Below are 21406 nucleotides of genomic sequence, written 5' to 3'. Positions count from 1 at the left end.
TATGCCTGAGAGCACTTCACCATTTGCAGGTGTCACTGGTCTCAACTCAGCAGTGGGCTGCAGGCACATTCAAGAGGTTTCTCAGTAATCAAAAACCTGACAAGACTGTTCCAAAACTGCAGAAGTAACACAGGAATGGCATCTAGATATATAGATAAAATCTTAAAGGGTTGTCGCACCAAATATTGATTTGATTTAGATTTAGTTTGTTAATTGAAAAATATATTAACATGACTGTTTTTGAAAGCACTCTTACATTTTTTCCACAACAGCCTAAAACCTTTGCACAGTACTGTATATGTACATGTCCATCTTTCATTTTTACTTTTCTATCCAGTAGAACTGACATCTACTCAAACATGGGGTATATATGTGTATAGTTTAGACAATTATTGCATTGTGAGGTTTATTTTCCTTTGGTTCAGTGATCATATTGAGTTGCGACAAAGGATTTTCATATCACATTTACACACATTGAAAATGTATTGCATTGACATTATGTACATTCACCTAAGGATTACAAGTGATATTTTCATTTAAGTAATTTATTATTTACTTATTGGTAAAAACATTGGCAAAGGGAAGGTAGGTTTTGAACATGTAAAGTTTTTATTGAACATAAATTAAAAAAAAGAATTTTAGGTAAAAAAATATTCAACAGGTTTAGAAATTCTTTATACAACTATGTACAGACAAGGATCAATAGTGAGCTGATAAAGTAAAAGCTATGCGTGTCAAATTCAATTATTAATCCTAAAACACAAAACATACATCCACAGCATTCAGCCTTCAACCTAATCTCTAGGATCCTATCTTCATCCATTAGTTGGGTGTGGTTGCACACAGAAGGGAATGAGCACAAATGGTGGCCACCTATTCTTACAAAATAATTGCAGGCATAATAGCAAGTCAGTTTTAATATTGTTGATGTTATTTGTTTTCATACTATCAAGATGTAATGATTACAAAGATTGAACAATAAGAAAATGAGGTGAAGCGGTTTTTCACCAAATGTGTTCTGTAATTAAATTAAATCTTGCTTCATGACACCTTTGAGGTAGTACACCTGTGAGAGACAAAAAAACAAGAAAAAGAGGGTGCAAAACTGCCTAAAAAAAAAAAAAAAAGTGTAAAAGATTAACTTAATTACCATTACTCAGCAATAGCTTCATTTATATTAGTGAGCCTTCACTTACAAAAAACAAAGTTAAAAGCTCAAACACATTTATTTCCATCAGCTTGTTGAATATACATTTATTGTTCAAATATACAAAAATACAAAAAAGGTATATAAGGGACTGTGCAAGATCACTATATTCAGTTCGTGCCCGCATCAAGGAAACTCTCCCTCATAGACCTTAAAATATACAAACAGCACAAATTAACAAATAAAGAACAGACTGTAAGAGCAGGATAAAAGCATTTAGATCACAGCATCTCTGCCGTCACAAATAAAATCAGAAAATTTCAACTGAAAGGTGGGAAACAGGTTTGGGTGACTATTAAAACTACGTTTTGGGGGTAAATGTCACCAGCACCTAAAATATTGGAGTCCCTGCTCACAAGACTTGTGGTATCCAGAGTGAGGTTAAAATTTAGCTGCACTACAATGTACACAAGATGCCTTGAGTCAAATGTGTTTGATTTGCTCCGAAGTAAAATTAGTCCTGTCTGCTGCGACACCAGTGCTGCCAGCGGAGGTCGTGTCAAAGTGAGGTGTTACTTCTACCTTCTCTGTGACCTTGTATTTAAAAAAGACACACTGTCTCCAGCATAATAAAAGACCCCCCTTTACAGAGTAATACCTGATGTGAGGTTATTTTAGTTTGCACTGCTTGTAGCTGGTAATATTTGCCTCCCCAGTAACCTTGGCTACTGACGACAAATTCAACAACGTAAAACTGAGAGAACGGGGTTGTGTGAGATGGTAAAAGTAGTGCATTTTCATGAACTGAACTGCACTTCCTGACAGACTAACAATCCAGCAGTCTGAAATCACATAAATATTAATCCCAAACTCTGACAAATGGCTCTAATCTGGTTTCCGACTGTCAACAGCAGTTCAGAGGACAGAAATGAACAAACACGCCATCCTCGATCAGTCTGTGAATTAACCTTCCAACAAAGTAAAGACTTTCAGTAGATCAGGTCTGTGTGTGTCAGCGACCACACACTTTAAGTCACAACAGTCGCCTTTTTCATTTCATCAAAGCCCACCTCCTGAATTCAAGTGCATTAGACAAGATGGCTGTTGGTATGCGGGGTGTGTGTGCGTGTACTAATTCAGGAAGCGACGGCAGCGTCTCGCCCCGCAGTTGCAGTGTAGCTTGCTGTTCTCGTCCTCGATGGGGAACTTGTAGTCGTAGGTCAGCTCTTCACCCCGGTAGATCTTCCTCAGGGCGAAGATGACTATGTGCTTGCGGCCGTCCACATTGATGACACGAGAGTAGCAGTTCGGCTCGCACGAGTGGTTGATGAAGCGAGCTGCGTTGCCTTGCATCGTCGCGTCCACCACGTCAAAGTCGTCGATGCGGAACATGTAGCAGCCGATGCCCTGATGGAGAGTCATTAAACAACAGTCACTATTTTCACATTTGCAGTGCATTCAACAGCTTAAAGAGGTGGTATTATGCTCATTTTGACTTGACATGGACTTGAAGCTTCTACAGGTTACAGCATATACTATCGTATCACAACTTCATAGCTAGTGGTAAGTCTATATTGGATGGTTATGAAATTATGGCTCATAATCAAAATCCCAATACAAAATATAAATGGGATTTTTACTTCCGGAACCTCCCTGTTAAGCTCTATTGCTGTTCTGTTTGATTTCAGATAAAGGAAGCGTTTGCTGTAGGAATGGTTGTTGTCAACTGGACTGAAATATTCAACGACTAAAAACTCAGCTACAACTAATGTGAAGGTATGTTTTCACCTGAAGCAAGTCCATCGTTGTTTTAAGGTATTTGATCGTTACCAGGTACACATGCACAGTAAATCACTAATTCCTTCAACACGGGCTACCAAAAGCGGTAGCTCACATCAGTTTAAGCCTCAATGTTTTTCTTATAAACACTTCTACTGGAATGAATACGTAGCATAATGACACAAAAACTCTGTCATTGTGATAATGACTTCAAACAACAGCAGTGGGTATAATGTTAACCAACCTTGCCATCATAATATTTCTCCCGCTTATCAGTCAAGACAGAACGAATGACGGTGCCGGCGTACTCGATCACCATCTCCCCAGCGTCAATGTTCCTTTTGCAGAAAAGGCCCCGACCATGGATTTCAGATCTAAGAGGATTACAGAACAGGAATCAGGTTAAATACATTTGAGCATACAAATTATTTTGGACATTAATAAAATCGCATGCTTTTCTTGTTGTTTCGTTTGTTGCCATTACCTGTAAACTCCTACTGCTTCTTTCGAGATTTTTTCCAGGTGTCTGAATCTCATTGCCATTGGGAGCTCACTGCTGGTGGCTCGTCTGTCAGAGTGAGACACACAAAAGGTGGCATCAACATGAACATGGCATCTACTAAATTACTTCCTTATAACAGCTTTACAATCCTGTTTTTGTGGTACGTAGCGGGAACAAATTTTAGGATTAAGAAAGTGGCACAAATTGTATCCCCTAACCTGGAAGATTTTAGTGGGAATTCATCTTCCTCTTCGTCAAAAGGGCCTACTATGTCAGGGAGCTCTCTGTGCTGTGATGCCAGGAAGTTAAACATATCAAAAGTCGCTTTCCTAGTTAGAGAAACAGGAGAAATGAAAATACAAATGTGAGTTAATGTGAGTTGTATTTAAAATCACAGACAAGAAACAGAAACAACGAAACCAAGCAATTCAAGAAACCTTATTTACACTTATGTCACGACAAAAAGTAACCGTCTGTACCGTGTGTAGACTTCAGAACGAGCGCAGCCACTCGGGTTGAGGGGAAGCTCTTCCTCGATGTCGTCACAGCGGTGGAACCTGAAGCGGTGGCGTTTGCAGTTTGTGGCCCCCTGCAGTTGCTCCAGCAGGAAGATGACGGCGTCGTGGACGACACCGAGCACCCGCGGCCCCGTCATCACACCTAGAGGCAGCTGCTTCATGTGGAAGCCCGATCGAGCTTCCAGGACGCCGTCAATCACCGCGCGCCAGGCAACTGACGAAAGGAAAGAGATGAGGTGAGAGACCTGGCAAAACCGCACACATGCTGGTGATATCGGTCGGACAGTAAACCAGCAGCTTTTACCCTCTATGCTGTTCGCCTTAACACTGAAGCCATCATCGCTGGTGATTTCAAAACGCAGGTGGGGCTGGTTCATGTATGTCCTCTTTCTGTATTTAGGTGCAGGTGCATCTTCTTCTGAGCTAAAACCTGTAGAATTAAATGAATCAGAATTGTAAAAATTATAACATTTCCTGCAAAGCAACGACTATATAAATAAAATTTTTAATAATTAGAATTTGTCTGGCAAATTTAAGAACAAGATATTATCTTAACTACTGGAGATTCAAATAAATAAACATATGTTTAGTTACAAACCTGAATAAGGGCCCCATTCAGAGAGGTCTCCATGGCGAGCGCTCACCCACGTGTGTGTTTTACCCTGAATGTTAGTTTGTGCATGTGTGGGTGGACTCTCAACCCAAGGATGCCTGAGCAGAAAGGACCAACAAATAAGTAACTTTAACACTTTTGCAGAAAAATGTATCAACACATAGAAATTATTTATGGGCATGTTGAAATTGAGAGATTGGTACATTTTTAGTAACAAGATTGGCAGGTTCTATCAAGACCACTCTATTTGAAGATATTATCAGAATTGTTTACCTAGGGGTTTTTTTTGTTCATCTCCAAAATAAGCCTGTTTTGGCAGGAAATACGTCTTGTTAGAGCTTATTTGATAAGTTATGTGGCCTTAAAATGTTGTTAGATAGGTGTTAATGCAAAGTTTTCTCTGTTTAAAAGATGTTTCTACCCCCCAGACTCCTCTAACCTGGAGTTAGCCATTTGCCTAATTGTTTCTTTACAACATAATAATAAGGCTCTAAATTACAGTAACTTTAAGATGAACTAACCTGGAGGGCGTAGGAGGAGGCGGAGCAATAACCCTCATCTTCTCAGGCTCGTCAGACATATTCTTCTGGTCCATGTCAAGAACATCCTTCATTGTTGGAGCTTTCATTCTCACACGACTCGGTCTTTTGAAAGAAAACAAGACACAGTAAACATACACTGATCCCTGAGACTTGTGACAGAATGTGTCACACAAACAGCAGTGCTGCTGTTGTTAACTTCATTAGGGTTATCAAAGTGTACTTAATGAAACAGTATAATATTAAATTAATACGCATTTAAGTTATTTTCAGTCACATCCGCTGGGTTTCCCTGTTAATATTGTTAAGTACACTTCCTTCCTTCGTTTACAGGACTTTTCTGCAGGGCTGGTAGACATCTTGAGAATAATACACTGCCTGAGAAGCTGAACTTGTAAAGAAAGACTTCGGTACACACCAGTAGATGGCCTTCTTAAGAGAACCTACCATGAATGTTTAAGATGACAGCACGTAAATGGACAGGTAAAGATTTTAATATTTGGTTAAGGTTAGACAATTAAGCAAAATATTAAGTATTATCATGGAGCAAATTCAAAATAATAATGTGTAGTTTATCAATAAACAACCAAACCAATAATGAAAATAGCTAGCTCCAGCCATTATAATATTTTTTCCCCAGGAAGTAACTTAAATGTCAATTGCAGCACAGTTTGTTTTTGTTACATTTTGGTAATTTTATACTCTTGTACACTGCAGTGAAAAAAAGAGAATAATCAGATCTTTGAATACCTGGCTTCATTAACTTCATCCAGCTCACTTGAGGGATCCCTCAAGAAGTCCATCTTGGATTTCTTCCTGGAGGGCCTTTCAGACACCGATGATACTCTCTTGACCCTCACCTGGTGGTGCCATGGAGCAGGTGTTGGTTGTAGGTTGAAATTTGGTTGATTGAGTAAACCACTGGGAGACTCTGAGCCTGCAGCTGGTGACTGATCCGAGACCTCTTCGTCCAGAAAACGGGACGGTCTTCGATGTCTGGCTCTTGTCTGCCGAGTGTTACTGAGGATGATGGGTTTCGTCTTTGGCTCGTCGCGGTGGGTAGCCATGGCTCGGTCGATAATAGCCTGGGCTGTGCTCTCTTCAATATTGGAGAAACTTGCTTCAGGAACACTCGGCACACAGACAGGAGTTGCGGGAGCTGGAGGCACGCTGCTATTTAGAGGCACCATTCTGACGATGAATTTTCTCTCCGACGTTGCTGTGTGGTTACTGGCAGGAGGGACGTTGGTGGCAGATGGGCTGGAACGAGGCTTTATTATGACACGAGGGACTGAGCGCTGCAAGGCATTACCACTGTGGAGAAGCTTAGCAATCTGGCTTATTTTATTGTAGGCAGGAGAATTTGTACTGAGTGCCTGATAAGTGTTTGTTCTCGGGTCTTTGATCAGAATCTGACCTTGACGGTTGACCAGAAGGACCTGACGGGCGGGGGCCTGGGCCGGGGTTGAGCTAGTGGCTGCAGCTTGATTCTGAATCCCAACTTGCCCCTGACTTCCTGGCCTCGAGCTGTCCAAACGGATGGCGATGGTTCTGCCCCGTGTGGCACCCTGAATGGGTAAAGCGTTTAAACCATTGATCACAATGGGGGAAGTGACCGTGCGTGGAACTGCACAAATACTGGCAGCAGCCGGGGAGGCCGACGCATCATTTACAGCCTGTGTAGGTTGAGGGGGCAGCAGCAAATTGAGATTGTGCTGTTGTGGAAGACACAGTTTTGGAGACAAGCGTTTGAGGTTTGATGCTGGACGTTTAGTCTTCACAATGATGGTTTTCATGTGTGCTGGGGGGAATTTTTTGGTTGTATGCTGTGGAGAGTAGTCCGGGTCATTTAAATCATCTTTAAATCCTCCAACTGAGTCGGCAGATGAGCTACTTTCATCTTTATCCTCAACTTCCTTGTTATTTGGGTACATTACAGCGTCACTTTCAGCAGAAATAAAATGTCCTGTAGCGGAATCCAAAAACACCTCATTTTGAGATGGTAGGGTTTCAGAGCTCATCAGGACCTCTTCTTCACGGAGTGACATGTCATCGTGCGAGTAACTTGGTTTAAGAACATCACATGGTGGACAATGTTCCTGAAACTCTGGGTCAGCTGTTCCTTGTTCAACTGTTGACACGGTGTAGATCGACTCTAGCCTCTTTAGAGCAACCGTCAGCTGTTTAGTAGGTGTATTGTGGTTGGTATGAATCTTAATCTCTTCGTCTTCTTCTTCTGTGTCCTGAGCTTCATCGTTGACCACCTCGCTTTCATCACTCTCTGACCCGCCGTCTGCTCCATCTAACTGTGAGATCGACTGTGTTGGGGGAAGCTGCCCGGAGGCGTCCGAGCCGATAGCTGCGTCACACACCACTGTGCGTGAAAATTTTAAGTAACGGCTCGAGTCTTCATCTTCGTAGTCATTCTCCCGATTATCTTCCTGCATTTCCACATCTTGCACTACACCTTCCACCTCTCCTCTCCCGCAGTGAAGTGCCACTGTCTCACTGAGCAGAGCCTCATCAAACTCAAGCTTAGCATTCAGCATGGAGGCCACTGCAACCTCTGTGTCAGTGTCAAACACAGTGTACGGCAGGTCCTGGGCCATCAGGTGGGCTACTTCCTCTTCCAGGTTATCAGGGGCTAATGAGATCCCATTGGTTGTGGCCACTGCTGCATCTTCCGCCTCCGATGATGCAAGGAAGTCTTGGGGAACCTCTGCAGAAACTGGAGTGGTGATTCTGAAGTTATGCCTCCCTCTGGGGGAGTGCGTGATGGCTCCTTGCCGAAGTGACAGCCCTGCAGAGATGCTGGAGTTCGATCTAGGCGGGGAGCTCCAGACTGGTGATGTCGAGTTTTGGCGCGATAGAGGAGGCGAGGCTGAACCCAAGTTGGACGACCTTGGAGGAGAGCTGAACAGGGCACATCTGGAGTTGACGGTGCCACCAGAGCGGAGGGTCATCGGCACAGACGGGTCGCTGTCTGTTGGCAAGGAACTGCAGCGGCTTCTTGATGAGACCCTGCGAGGCCGACGGGTGTCCTCCAGGTCCCTCAATGTCAGGATGTGATGCGATTTGGGAAGCGCGGACCCTGAAAGCATCAAATAACAAAGATTGAAGGAAATGTAGCAATGCTAATTTATGGGGTCTTCTACAACACAGTACACTTTAATACAGTAAGATGTGTCACATTTTACACAATGCTGAGAAAATGAAAACATATTAATATAGATATATTTATATACGTTTATGAAAACATATAAATATATAACAACATTGTCAAATATGTCATCTTAGCCTATTTACCTGGAGATGGGAGAGGTCGAGATGATCCTCCTGCTGGTCTCCTGGTCTGTGTGTAACCTGGACTTTTGGATCCAGGTGTGTTGTGCTGTTTAGGGTTGGGAGATGGGGTAGTGGACTTTATGGGGCTGGATGAGGAGCTTAAACGATCTGGGGACTCCATATCTGGCAAAGAAGAAAGGGTGTCAAACAAATAAGAGTCTAAACACAGAGCAACTGGTCATACAATATGACCTGAGGTACGTCTACTATCTAAGTTGCAAAAAGAAACATTTCAGGGAAACTAAAAGAACAATTTGATCCATCTTAATGGAGAATTTAGCCCAATCGTTACATGGGCTTGGTTAGGGTTATATGTAATTTTTTGCAAAATACATTTCTGTGAGTGTTGATAAAGTGAACGACAACGGACGAATCTTAAAGAGAAAATAAATAGTTCCTGCTGACCTCTGTGGTGGCTGGGACTGTGGACTATGGTGTGATTCTCTTCCTGGTCCCACCTCGGATCATGTTCCTCACCAGGGAGAGGTGTGCTCGCTTCTGTCACCTTACAGGTGTATTTGCAGCGTCTGCGAGGGTCCACAGTGCTCCAGTACAACCGCGAACATCTAGAGAAGGAAGGGAAGAAGAATGAGTTCACATAAATAAGCAAAAATGGGAGTAATACCTAAAATACAAGTTTTGAAATAACTAGCTTTGTGTTGTTTTATGTACTTTTTTCATGAGAACTGCACTCCAAACCGGTCTTTAACCAGCAAGATTACATCAGTAAGACATATAATGACAATGATCACTTACTGATAGCCGACAGGATACAGCATCCTCCCATTTGACGACAGCTCTGACAACACACCAAGTTTCTGAATTTGCAGAGAGCCTGGAAAAAGATAGAAGACAATACTATAAGAATACTTAGCAAAACACCAAAGGCAGTCTGATATAGAGCAGCAATATTTCATCCCTTTAGGAGACACATACCCTGGACAGGAGTCAAGTGTCTAAAGCAAACACCAAACTGATATTCTTACCTATGGTCATGTTTATGGATTCTGGCTCTAGGCCTGTGAGGAACTTTCTTCTGAGATTAATCCCCTCAAAGTCCACATAAACTCGCCGAGAAACCTCAAAGCCTTTCCCAGAAACCATCTGGAAGTAAATCATAAATTAATACAATGTAGAAAGAAAGAAAATCAGCAGGTGTGGCTTTCCCCTCTGACAAAAATGGAGGAGGGGTGGGGGTTGTGTCCATACCTTCACACTGATAAGATCTCTGTGTTTGAAGCAGTACATCTTCTTGTCCTGCTGAAACACACAGTTCTGGGCACGAGCACACATGAAGTGAAAATTACTCTGGCAGGTGGCAAGACAGCAGCCCACAGTGGCTCCTGACTGTCCACAACGATCACAACGCTGGAGAATGAAGGACAAAAAAACAATCATGTTAAATAACTTACAATTATATCATAATACTTTCCACACAGTTTTTTTGTGCAGACTGCAATCCTACAATACTTGGAGCAAGCTTGCAAATAAACATCTAGCTACTAGATCATGAACACCATTTATTTTCTTTCCTGAGATTATCTTACCAGGTGGCGCCCTCTTGAGACAGCGCTGTGCACTTGCAAAAGAGCACTATTCTCCTCATACACCTCTGCAGACCAAAGGCAGCAGTTAACATGGCACCACTCATTCTGTCCCATGTACAACAGCCGCCCTGCGTCCTTTACATTGAAAGATGACATGCAAGGAAAGGAAAGACAAGAACAAAGTCAAACCAAAACATTTGTAATGTACTGTCACTGCAAAGTTAATGGCCTGTTTCTGTATTCAAGTATTTGACTTTTTATGTGGCATGCAGTAAGTGGAGCTGAAACAAACAGTTATTCTGCATTTAAGTCATTTTAAGCAAAAAGGTCACGTATTTGATGGTTGCAGCTACACAAATGGGAGAATTTGATGCTTTTCTTTCTTCTTACTTTATATTAAAACTGCTGAATATCTTGCGTTGTGGACTGTTGGTCATACACACACGCACACACACACACATCTTGTGAATAGGGATTTCTACTACTTCCTAAATGTGTTAATGTTCTGAAAATTGATATTATTTGCAGTCGCAAAAACAGAGTAAGACATTTTTACTCACACTGGTGGCAGAGTCTCCGTATTGTTGGCAAAGGGCACACTGCCTCACATCTTCAGTCTTGGTAGTTTCCGGATGACTCATTTCACCTTTGAGGATGAATGAAAACAAAATGAACACAAACATTTTATTGAAAGAGAAGTAATTAGAGATGCACCAATGGGGCATTTCAGTGCCGACGATAACCGATAAATATGTTTGATACGATAATCAATATTATTACTATTACAAATAAATCGATATTTTTAGATAACACTGCTGGCTAGAGAGCCTTCATCTCTGGAATAACAAATACTTTCATTTATTATAAACGTGTTTGCTATTTAAGTCAGTCGCAAATGTGAAACCTGTAAAAATGTGATCTTTCCCTACTAGAAATGAACAGAAGTTATATGTCCAAAGGTTCTGACTAAGATCAGATTCCTCAGCAGACATGATACAGAACAGGCACAACAGTTTCCATACCATGTGAATAAAGAGGGTGCGATACACCAGACTGCAGTGTAGCGACTGAGGACAGCACAGACTCAGTTTTCCCCGCCTGTGGGCCCCTGGACTCCTTCGGCTGGTATGTCCTTTCCAGCCATTGTGCATAGCTGTGCTCCATGGATGGTGGGAGGACCGCCTCAGGGAGCATGCCACTGCAGAGTGAAAGATATGAGCCGTAAAACAGAGGGGAAGGCCAGAGAAGACACTTGAGACAACCGTCCATCTAATACAAGTATTTAAATTACAGTCCACTAGACTGAGCACTCACCTAAAAGCTTCAACAAATGCCACAGAGCTTAAATATACATAATGAGGGAAAAATAATAATGTTTAATTAATTTTACTTGGTTATGAATATACCTTGGGAATTCCTCAGAGAACGAGTTCCACTTTTTCAGATGGCGTTCAGGAAACCAACTGAAAACCCGCTCAATCAGCTGTGAGGAAAAGCACAGTAAAATTAGGTTGGAGGACAAAACTTGTTTTTGGTTGTTTTATATTTTACTCAGTCTTTTTTGCAGTGCATTTGTCCAGTGACTCAACTCCACATTCCAACCAGTCAAATCAGTGGAAGTCACCATGAAAACAGAAACTGAGGAAAATGTAGCTTTCACTGGAAATTAATGAAACGTAGGTCTCTAAAAATAAACTAAAACCATGGGAGATTTGGGAAGGGGGAGGAAGGGAAGCTTACTTTGACATAGTGTGCTCTGGCCTGGCTCGTCGTTCTCTGGTGCTCAGGGAGAAGCTCCTCCTCCTTCAGCCACTTCCTCATCACAGAGGCGACATCCGCATGGAAAGCTTTCTGAGAGCGCGAAAATACAAATACAAAGAGGTCAGGGCTCCAATCAACAGCATCTCACAAGAGCTTCAAAGACAAAGAAATTAGGAAATATGGTATTTATATTTATTACCGACTGCTTTGGTAAGACACGAAACAGGTAAAAATCACCCTGTGTTGGTTCGCATAATTAGCAATTTATCAGAAAGAATATACTCACTATTGAGGTGTAACCGCCCCCTTCAAACTTCTTCTCCATTGCTTGTAGATCACAGACTTGTTGTTGCTCCCTGTCAAAGTGTGTGTTGTTGGTTTCCTGACACTGACAAACAAAAACAACAGTTTAAATAAGACAAAACATTCAGCTATCAGGTAGAAAACACAAAAACAACAATATGATTTGAAATAAAACATATTAGGGCACTTTTTAAGGGAAAATAAAAGTTTGAAAGCACAAGTTGACTTTTTAAAAATAAAAATGTCAAAAAGGACAGGGCTCTTGGGTACCACTTACCGCTTTACAGATGAGGAGGTGCTGTGTGGCTTGGTCACAGAGGAGGTCAGTGAGCACCTCCTTCAGCCCTGCTATCAGCCTGCTCTGCAGCGCCACCTTCAAGCCGCTGTGTTCAGTTCGGTGCTGGCTGCAGGGTGAACAGGTGAAGAGCACTTCTTCTTCCGGTTGGCTTGACAGCAAACCAAACAGCTCGTCTGTGATGACAAACAGACACACGTTAGAGGATATATTGTAGATTATTAGATCTGTTCTACATGTATAAATAGTCTGAGAATTCTAATTAATGAAAAGTATTAATTTCCCTCCTTGAGTAGTAAAGACATAGTTAAAATTTAGTAATGCACTCTTGTGTTCTTTAACACGCAATAGCAAAACAGATGTTTCATTATGCAAAATTTGATTAATTCTCACATTATCAGTTATCATATTCTTCTATGTACTGTAACTTAAGATGGAAAAGAGTCTTAATCTAGCAAAACACAAAACCTGTCAACCAAAACAGGTATTTGGCTGGAATGAAAACTCTGGATCACTTTGAAGTTTCATTTATGAATAAACGCAGCGTTACCTACCTGAAAGTCCTTCACATGTATAATGAATCCAGTGGCTGCACTTTGAACACTGAATCATCTGTGTTTGTTGCTTCTTGTCGCCGTAGCACTTGTGGCAGATGGTGCAGAAATTACCTGATATAAATACAGATCATATCATCAGTGCTACACATTTGAATTGTAAACACACACACACACACACACACAGGTCCAGGTCATCCTTCTAATCAACTTTGAACTTGTTTGGTTAACTTATCACCAAGTCTGGGAGGTTTGCATCCAAGGATCAATGTATTTATTGAGCTTTCACAAATATGTCTGCAAAGCCTTCAGAAAACACTGGTGTCTCTCAGAGGTCTTACCTTTGTTATGGAGAACAGTGCAGTCAGAACAGAGGTCCTGCTCGTGGTTCCAGGCCAAGTCCCAGCTCTTTCCAGGAGTCACGCCACAGCTTTTACACCGAATGCATGTCATGCATACCTACACCAACAAAAAAAATACAATGTTTATTTGACATTTTAAGACAATTTAAGACTTTCGATATCCCTAAGACATGGCACAGAGATTCCTATATTCCTAAATATTTCAAGGCTATTTAACCACTTACCCAAGGCATGTTGCAGTTCATAGGTTTGGGGTAAGTCGGTCCCAGGCAGGAAGGGTGGTAGGAGGTTTGGCATCTCCTGCACTGCAACACAGGCTAGAGAGGGGAAAAAAACCACAAGGCACATTAATTATAGGTTAAATATTTGACTAGCACCCATGCCTTCACACTCTCACACTCCTAAAATCTCATGTGCAATATCTTTAGACACAATAAGTCTAATAAGAAAATGTAGCATGTTAAATACAGAAGTTATACTTTTATAGCAGATTAAATAAAATATTAAAAATTTGAAGCTGAAAACCAAATATGTCTGTGTACAAAACAAAACAGATAATGTTAATATCCTCCAAATACTCTTTCCATCTATACATTTCCCCACAAAAAAATTATACAGATAGACACATGCCAACATGCATGTATCATTTGCAGTTAAATTAAATATTTATTTTTATTCATTTTAGTTGTGTGATTGTGAATGTTCGCTAGGCCTGAACAATTTTCAAAAAATATCTAATTGCAGCTAATAACTCGATATGATTTGGGATATTGCAGGGAATGATAATTTTTATATAATTATTCTCATTTTCAATTAAAAACATATTTAAATGATTATGGTGTAATTTTTGCAAAGATCTGTACCAAACAAAAGCTGTTTTCTTTGGTCTGTAGAACATGATGTGTAGGTCAGGACATCTATGCAGGACAAAATATTTCATATAAAATGGTATTTTGACACATTTTGCCTTTTTTTCTTTTTTTTTTGAAAGTTGCGGTAGGACATAGTGATTTTGGTAAGATTTTGATTCATTGTTCAGCGTTAATGTCATGAAAATTTCAAATGCATAGGATCACAATTAAAATCTGTCTTAAAACAATAGCCAGGTGCCCACAAGAACACAAACAGGTTTTGCTTGCTGTATTTATGTTTTATGTTTATACTGGGCCTTTACAGATCCCTTCCTAATGCCCTTTCAGTGTAAGAGATGAGGGACAAAATCCACAGTCCTTGTTCATCTGAAGCTAACATGAGACTTCAGCATTCTGAGTTTGTAAAATCAAGTGAATATCTTCTAAGTTACTTTAGTACAAATTCCCATTTTCTTTCTATATTTCTATCTTTCTACTGCAGCTCAACACAGAAACACTGTCCAGGGGGAAAATCTGCAAAGCCTGTTTCTGTGTTCATACAGACTATTGTTCTACCACAGTTACATCTATCACATTTAGAGATGCTTTTTTTTTTTTTTTGGTTTTAACTGAGGGGTCGCATACCTTTGTGTTCTTGCTTTGACGGCCACAAACATGACAGAATTTGCAGCGCCTGCAGCACCAGTTCTCCTTGTTCCCCTTCATGGGGCGCTCCTCTGGTGAGAGGCAGAAACTGTGGAAAGGCTCACAGCAGATCTGGCAGAATATCATCTGATAGAAGAGAGAGACCAAAGGAGACCAGCTTAGTCACAGAAATGTTATTATTAGCATGGCACAGCACCAAAATGTTGCAAACATGGGCTTGGAGATATTTATCATCAGTAACACTTTCCGTACTTTGCCAGACTACTCAGGCTGTGGTCAAGAGCTGAATTACCTCATGTCGTCCTTTACTGGAGCAGAGCAGGCAGATGGGTTGTGGTGTGGTGGGGACAGATGTCAGGACGCTGAGGCCGCCCATTAGCCATACGTTCTGTACAGCACAGTCCTCCTGGTGGACGCAGGGCAAGAAAAAAAAAGCAAGAGAAAAGTGATCAGTTTCTACTTTGGTATTTTGTGGACACATGGGCTCATTAACGCGAATCAAACTCGTTAAAATAAGCGGCTTCATAATGATCCCATAAGTAATACTAGTAGCATGGCTGGTCTTGTTAATTTCTTACACCAGGATGTATGCAATTTATATAACACCAAGAGATTTGTAGTTCATGCTTCAAAGCTAGAAAATAAAAGACTGTTGGTATTTCTATTTCTGCAAAGGGGCAGGAACTTATTCTAATCATCTGGTGGACACTTTTACCTCAAGTGCCTTACTGTAGTGAGTGCCTTCACTTCTAGTAAAAGGGGGCAAAAGTGAATAAAATTTTACTCTGACGCTCCATCAAATAAAGTACAGGACTTTATTTATAGTGCACTAAAATAGCCTAATGAAATGAGACACCTACTTATGTTAATTTTATTTTAGAGTGGTGCAGGGAATATTACAAGTCATAACCCCAGAGAGATGTTTTTTTTTTTTTAATGCTAAAGTTTGATTGTCTCTCTTTTCAAGTCTCTAAATAACTTTTTTTTTTACATTTGTAAACGTAATTCTAGTGATGAACAGCAACATACCGTCAATTTCATATACACCCCAGTGAGTAATATAAAAATGCCACTCAACACTAGTGCAAAAACTCACCTTGAAATCCACGCGGATCTTGTACTTGTTCTGCAGGCCCCTTTGGGGAAATCCGTTAGTTAACCCTGGCAGGGTGTTCACTGACGCACACTCTGCGGGATTCTGGGAACGAAGGACATAGTGTGGATCAGTTGTTGGACAGTTCTGCAGCACCGTCTCTTTAACAGAATCGTTGCCGTCCTCCTCCTCCTCCTCCTCTTCAGGCGGATCCCCTCGTTTGTCCTCCTGCTTCATTTGCGTGCTCTCCTGTAACTCTGTGAGTGGATCGACAGTCTGAGGAAGCACTTGCACAGTTTTACGCACCGCATCTTTGCTAGCTCTGCATGCATCAGTCAAAGCATCTGCTTTTTGCTCAGACTTTGGATGTCCCTGAAAACACAACTTTGACGAAACCTCTGTCAGAGATGAGTGGAGTATGGACTGGCGCTGTTGTTGAGATGATGACAATATATAGTTGTGCAAATGCAATGCTGACTGCACCACAGACTGGGGCAAACGTAACAGCAGAGAGTCTGTTATGGGATGTGGTGAAAGTGGAGAAGCGGGCTGCGTTACAGGGTGGGACAATTCTGGAGGACATTGTGTAGTGGAAGGTGAAATAGCAGGCTGCGTTACAGGCTGGGACAATTCTGGAGGACAGTGTGTAGTGGAAGGTGAAATAGCAGGCTGCGTTACAGGCTGGGACAATTCTGGAGGACAGTGTGTAGTGGAAGGTGAAATAGCAGGCTGCGTTACAAGCTGGGACAATTTTGGATGCGACTGTGCAGCACACTGATCCAGACACTGGGGCAACTGCTGCGGCAAAGACAGAGCAGACCGCAGGATAAAATCAGGCAGACGGTGTAAGTGTATTTGTAGCTGCTGCTGCAGCTTCGGCATTGGGCTCCTGGATGGGCTGGTTTCTCTGGGCTCCGTCTCCTCCGTGTTCTCCTGTTCCTGTGGAGGAGGGGACTGCCTAAGCCAACCAGCACGACACGTTCCAAAGTAACACTGATACTAGTGACATGCAGAGGCGGCGACCGGCAGCAGCCAAAGTGACAGAAAAGGGGAGAAATGTGTCTTTGAGAGTAATGTGTTAGCCGGGAATAAGAAGTAAGAAAAGGTCGAGAAAGTTTAGCAAATGCACGAAAGCAGCAGTAGAGGTGTACACACAAGTCCCCAGTTCAAAGGCAACTATATAATCACAAAAACATCTAGTTTGTCCTTTTTTGACACTTCTTTAGAGGTTCAGCTACTGTTAACAGACATACAAATACTTTGTCATGTTTAGTGTGATTAAAAAATGCCTTTGATGTGTAAGCAGTACAGATCAAACATGAGAAAAAAAATCTTCCACTTTTGATATGAGAAATGTCACAAAAATTATAGATTTACACTGCCTTATCTACACCTGGAACAACACAAAGGAGTTCATGATAAGATGTGTGGTGGTGTTCTCTCAGTCTGCTAGTTTCAGAAGAGGTAATATGCAGGGTGCTGCTGCTGTACATTCAGATTGATAGAATATACAACAAACAAAATTATAAATGGAACACTTTTGTTTTTGCCCCCATTCATCATGAGCTGAACTCAAACATCTAAGACTTTCTCTATGTATATATTTAGTAGAGTCCTATGTTGTAAGGCTATTAATTATCTCTAATCTAATGTCATGTCTTGTTCAGGTTAAGATGGGTTATTTTTATATTTAAAAAGGGGGAAATACATAAATCTCAAATGTCCAAACTTCTAGGAGGCAGCAAAAATTTCATGAACCCACTAACACAGCACTTTTAGTTTAAATTTCAGACACATGCACATACAATGCCTTCAGATGTACCTAGCATGTACATGCAGATATTTAAATGCGCAGTTTCAAAGGTGCGTGCGTCATTACATTCTTGTAGATGCATGTTGTATTTTTAAAAAAAAGAAAAAAAAGGAAGGTCTAAGCCTGTCTTTTGCGCCCACCAGCAAACTGTCCACAACCAATTAGGGAAGGCACATTTCTTTCTTCCTACTATCCAGCGACTACTGAATTGCACACAATTTTGATTAAAAAATGATATAACCACTGTTGTCTCTCAGTATCTGATCAATGTAATTGGTACACGAACGGTTAACAGTCAGCTGCAAATTACAGACACAATAACATAAACCAAAAGGCAGTAGTGTAGTCTGTCAACTACAACAAAGTATAGAGTACTTCCCCAAACAAAAGACAAAAAGGAAGAGGGAACTACATGTGTTGACTGAATTCTGTGTTTACATAATTAAGGTCATTTCCAACATAAACTGATGCAGAATGGGCAAAAACTGAAACAGAAAAATTCACCAGAATGCAGGAAATTAGATTTTTAAAGCTCAATTTTTTCAGGAAGAAGACCCACACACCCCTCGCTTAATATGCATCACCTCTAATGTTAAAACAAAACCTACACCCTTGTCGTCTGTTAACATTCTGCTGAGCTCTTCTTAAGAAAGTTGCCATTTCACTCCTACGCTGCATTGTGGACAAATCTGCCACTAGCAAAACAAAGAGCCACCCATGAATTGAGCGAAACCAAGAAACGCCCCATATCACTTTGTAATGCCAAATGTGTAGACCACACGTTGTGGATTTTGTGTACTTGTTTCCTCTTTATTCTTGTCTTCAAAATGGGATGGCTTCCTTAGTTCCTGGTGTGTTTCAGAAGGAGGAGGAAGGTAGAGTTTTTGGCTTGTGGCAACACAAACCAATTAGTTAATCATCAATGAGGAGCAGCACACAGTTGCTATGACCTCAGACCATGTTTCAAATTTTGAATTGTGTGTCCTCACACAAGGTGCAATGCCGTTATCGTGGAGGTTAGCTGTAAAGCAATTTCTGCCAGTTACCCAAAAATATTTTGGTGTATGCACAAAATCAGCACTACCAGTTCACAACCAACAAACAGAGATGGAGATGAATTCAACATTTGCGAGCAGTGTCGTCACATATAAGAGGGGTATAAGAGGGAATTTCTTATGAAGAATGGCAGAAGATTCAAGTAATGCAGATTCAAAAGGTTAAAAAAAGCAAACGATTATTTTATGACAGAGCAAAGAGCTTTAACCATATAGACGAGCAAACTGTTCTAAATTCACAATTTTGCTCGATTAGATTGGCAAGTGACTTGAAGAAGTCAAATGTGCATGCCATCTAGAATAAGCAGAAGCAAAGAGTCAGACAGCACAGCCAAGAGTTAAGCTTCATCTTAGCTAAAGTTAAGACAAAGACTGACAGCCCAACATTGTAATGAATGGTGTTAGGGAGCAATGGTGACTATACTTATAATCAAAGTAATCATAGAAAATATACTTACACTGTAAGGCTTATGCTATTGTTTGTTTGTATCGTTAGGTTTTGAAAAAAATTTTTTTTTCCTAAGATATGTTTCTGAATTAAACTGAACGTGTTATTACTTTTTGTATTTATCATATTGCGTTTGTTATTTTGCTAATTTAATGTTAAGATGATTTCTTTCTTTGTGATTGGCAATTATTTTAACTAGGGCTGTATATAACGATTATTTTTCAAGTCGATTATTATATCGATTAGTTGATTAATCTAATGACTATTTTTGTGTATTCTAAAGGAAAAAAAAGTTGCCTATTACCCGATTAACATATCAATATATCCAAAATTAATATCAAAAACACAACACAAGCAAATTAGAATAATGACAATAGTAGCATATCTTACAATGAATCAAATGTCCACATCACTGATGTGTTGTGATAATAACAACAATAACAGACATTAATTAGGCTACTTTACTTAAAACTTTAAATGTTCCTGACATGGATTTATTTAAATATTGAGTAATATGCAGTATTATAATCAAATGTATTTCTGCATCAGTGTGGGGCAAAGAAAATAACTAAAACGACTCACAGACAGTCACAGATTGTTGTTAGATTCAGCTATCGTCTCGCTCATTCGTGGCCGTTAAAACAACGTTCGGCTGTTTTACAGAAAATATAAAACGGCCGAAAGTTGGATGGGGCAAGAAATTACTTTTAACATGAAGGCGATGAAGAAATACTTAGAAAATACATTTTAACGGACTACGTCGGAATTGCCCCAGTCCTAATTTTAACCATGGGCCTCCTCTTGATGAAACGTCCCTGGCAGAAACCCTTCTGTTAGCCATGGTTGCATAGTGCTGTACTGTAGATGTACGGTCACATAGGAAAATAATAAACTCGTGTGAGCTAAATGTTCATTTAAACATGACACAAGTTCTTCCTTCTAGTTATGATAGCCAAGATACAGATTACATTTCAAATTCTGGAGACTGGCTAGTCGTGGCTATCTGAACAAGTTAGCCCAAAACTTAAGCGAGCATAAAAATGAAGTACTGCCTCAAACAGAAACTGAACAGGGAGTGTAAGATGTGCTTCTACCTCAAAGAAAAGCAAGAACACCGCTTAATTCGCCCATAATTTATAAAAACATGAGCTTAAGCACATGCAAGGTGTTTAATATGAAGGAGAAATTAAGAGTCAGGAAAGGAAGATGAGCAAGGCTGAATTTGAAAGAGGTTATTAGAAATCACTCATGCCAATGCAGATGGTAAAATAAAAAGGAAAAAAAGTGATATGCAGACCTGGGCAAAGTATTATTTGGAAATAATAAATTGTGTTTATTCTTACAAATTTGTTCGAGAACTAAGTTTTTTGTTGTGGTAGCATTTTTTAAACACCACCTATCTGGAAGTTCAACAGACTATCAATATGAGCCAAAAAACTTTTCCAAAAATACAACTTGACCCAGGTTTGATTAGGTGGTACACTGGACAAGAGGAGGAAAATCTGCTGCATGTTTTTACCTTGGAAGCCCTGGGTCTGCTCCCGGCTCCTCTGGAGAACGGCCGGCGGTGCTTCACCACCTCAGCTGGAGGGTCGTACGGCAGTGAGCCGCCATCTTGAGGAGCAAGATCTCCAAAAAAAGATAAACAGATCTAAGATACAATTCTGATTGTCATTCAAATACTACTTTCGAAAATAATACTGCCCTTGTTGGGTGAAAAGCACGGACTTGACAAACTGCTATCTGTTCTATGTCAACAATATTAACTTTGGATAATTTGTGAGGCACTCTCTCTCTGCAACAAAGCTCTGAAATTATCGTCAGAGATCTTCAAACCATAATCTGCAAAAACAAAGCTTCAGTTACCTTGGTTGCTAGCAGCAACTACGTTTGACTTGACTGTTGATTTATCTGCCTTCTCCTCTTGTTCTTCTCCCTCCTCTTCTTCAGATTCAGACTTCAGCAGGCTGCTGTAGGAGCGTGGTGCGATGTTACGCAGGGACAGTTTTCTGACTCCAGGCGCCATGGAGGACGATCCCTCCTCTGACCCTCCTGACAGCCGCCTTGCCTGGACTAAGAAAAAGGAGCCCCGTGATTAATTTTGTAAACAAACTAAATATTTGTGATGTGTTGTTGAATTTGTTATTTCTGTTAACTTAAAGACATGATTACAGCAAATCAAACAAGAAATATTCACTCGGGGAGACCAATGAGA

The 21406-nt window shown here is 40.7% G+C and overlaps 1 protein-coding gene and 1 long non-coding RNA gene across 3 annotated transcripts in view; one reads left to right on the top strand and one right to left on the bottom strand.

The window, feature by feature from the left end:
- Positions 1–586: 586 nt before the first annotated feature.
- The window catches only part of kmt2ba (lysine (K)-specific methyltransferase 2Ba), a 32405-nt gene continuing 11585 nt past the window's right edge, over positions 587–21406 (bottom strand). Inside the window, exons 8-36 of one of the 2 annotated variants that reach the window (XM_038725615.1) lie at positions 21058–21264; positions 20711–20820; positions 15879–16814; positions 15075–15188; positions 14762–14908; positions 13490–13582; positions 13245–13362; positions 12904–13017; positions 12332–12525; positions 12038–12139; positions 11731–11841; positions 11397–11473; positions 11013–11188; positions 10551–10636; positions 9991–10125; positions 9653–9811; positions 9430–9547; positions 9200–9278; positions 8849–9009; positions 8405–8566; positions 5849–8189; positions 5081–5203; positions 4545–4657; positions 4251–4376; positions 3908–4160; positions 3647–3757; positions 3411–3494; positions 3171–3300; positions 587–2554 (exon numbers count right to left, since the gene is read on the bottom strand). In XM_038725615.1, coding sequence (XP_038581543.1) covers positions 2279–2554; positions 3171–3300; positions 3411–3494; positions 3647–3757; positions 3908–4160; positions 4251–4376; positions 4545–4657; positions 5081–5203; positions 5849–8189; positions 8405–8566; positions 8849–9009; positions 9200–9278; positions 9430–9547; positions 9653–9811; positions 9991–10125; positions 10551–10636; positions 11013–11188; positions 11397–11473; positions 11731–11841; positions 12038–12139; positions 12332–12525; positions 12904–13017; positions 13245–13362; positions 13490–13582; positions 14762–14908; positions 15075–15188; positions 15879–16814; positions 20711–20820; positions 21058–21264 — 6956 coding nt within the window. In that variant the 3' untranslated portion in view covers positions 587–2278. The remainder of the gene's footprint in view (positions 2555–3170; positions 3301–3410; positions 3495–3646; positions 3758–3907; positions 4161–4250; positions 4377–4544; positions 4658–5080; positions 5204–5848; positions 8190–8404; positions 8567–8848; positions 9010–9199; positions 9279–9429; positions 9548–9652; positions 9812–9990; positions 10126–10550; positions 10637–11012; positions 11189–11396; positions 11474–11730; positions 11842–12037; positions 12140–12331; positions 12526–12903; positions 13018–13244; positions 13363–13489; positions 13583–14761; positions 14909–15074; positions 15189–15878; positions 16815–20710; positions 20821–21057; positions 21265–21406) is intronic. The other variant, XM_038725616.1, reaches the window with a different exon arrangement.
- Positions 4045–21276, top strand: LOC119907922. Its single transcript, XR_005445156.1, has 3 exons — positions 4045–4182; positions 5432–5581; positions 21142–21276. It is a non-coding gene; the product is annotated as an uncharacterized LOC119907922 (long non-coding RNA).

Source organism: Micropterus salmoides, unplaced genomic scaffold (genome assembly GCF_014851395.1).
Source record: "Micropterus salmoides isolate LMB-PRFRI ecotype aquatic unplaced genomic scaffold, ASM1485139v1 Ms_hic_scaffold_17, whole genome shotgun sequence".
Classification (NCBI taxonomy): domain Eukaryota; kingdom Metazoa; phylum Chordata; class Actinopteri; order Centrarchiformes; family Centrarchidae; genus Micropterus; species Micropterus salmoides.
Note: the sequence above shows the minus strand (reverse complement) of the source record. Positions and strands in the feature narration are given on the sequence as shown.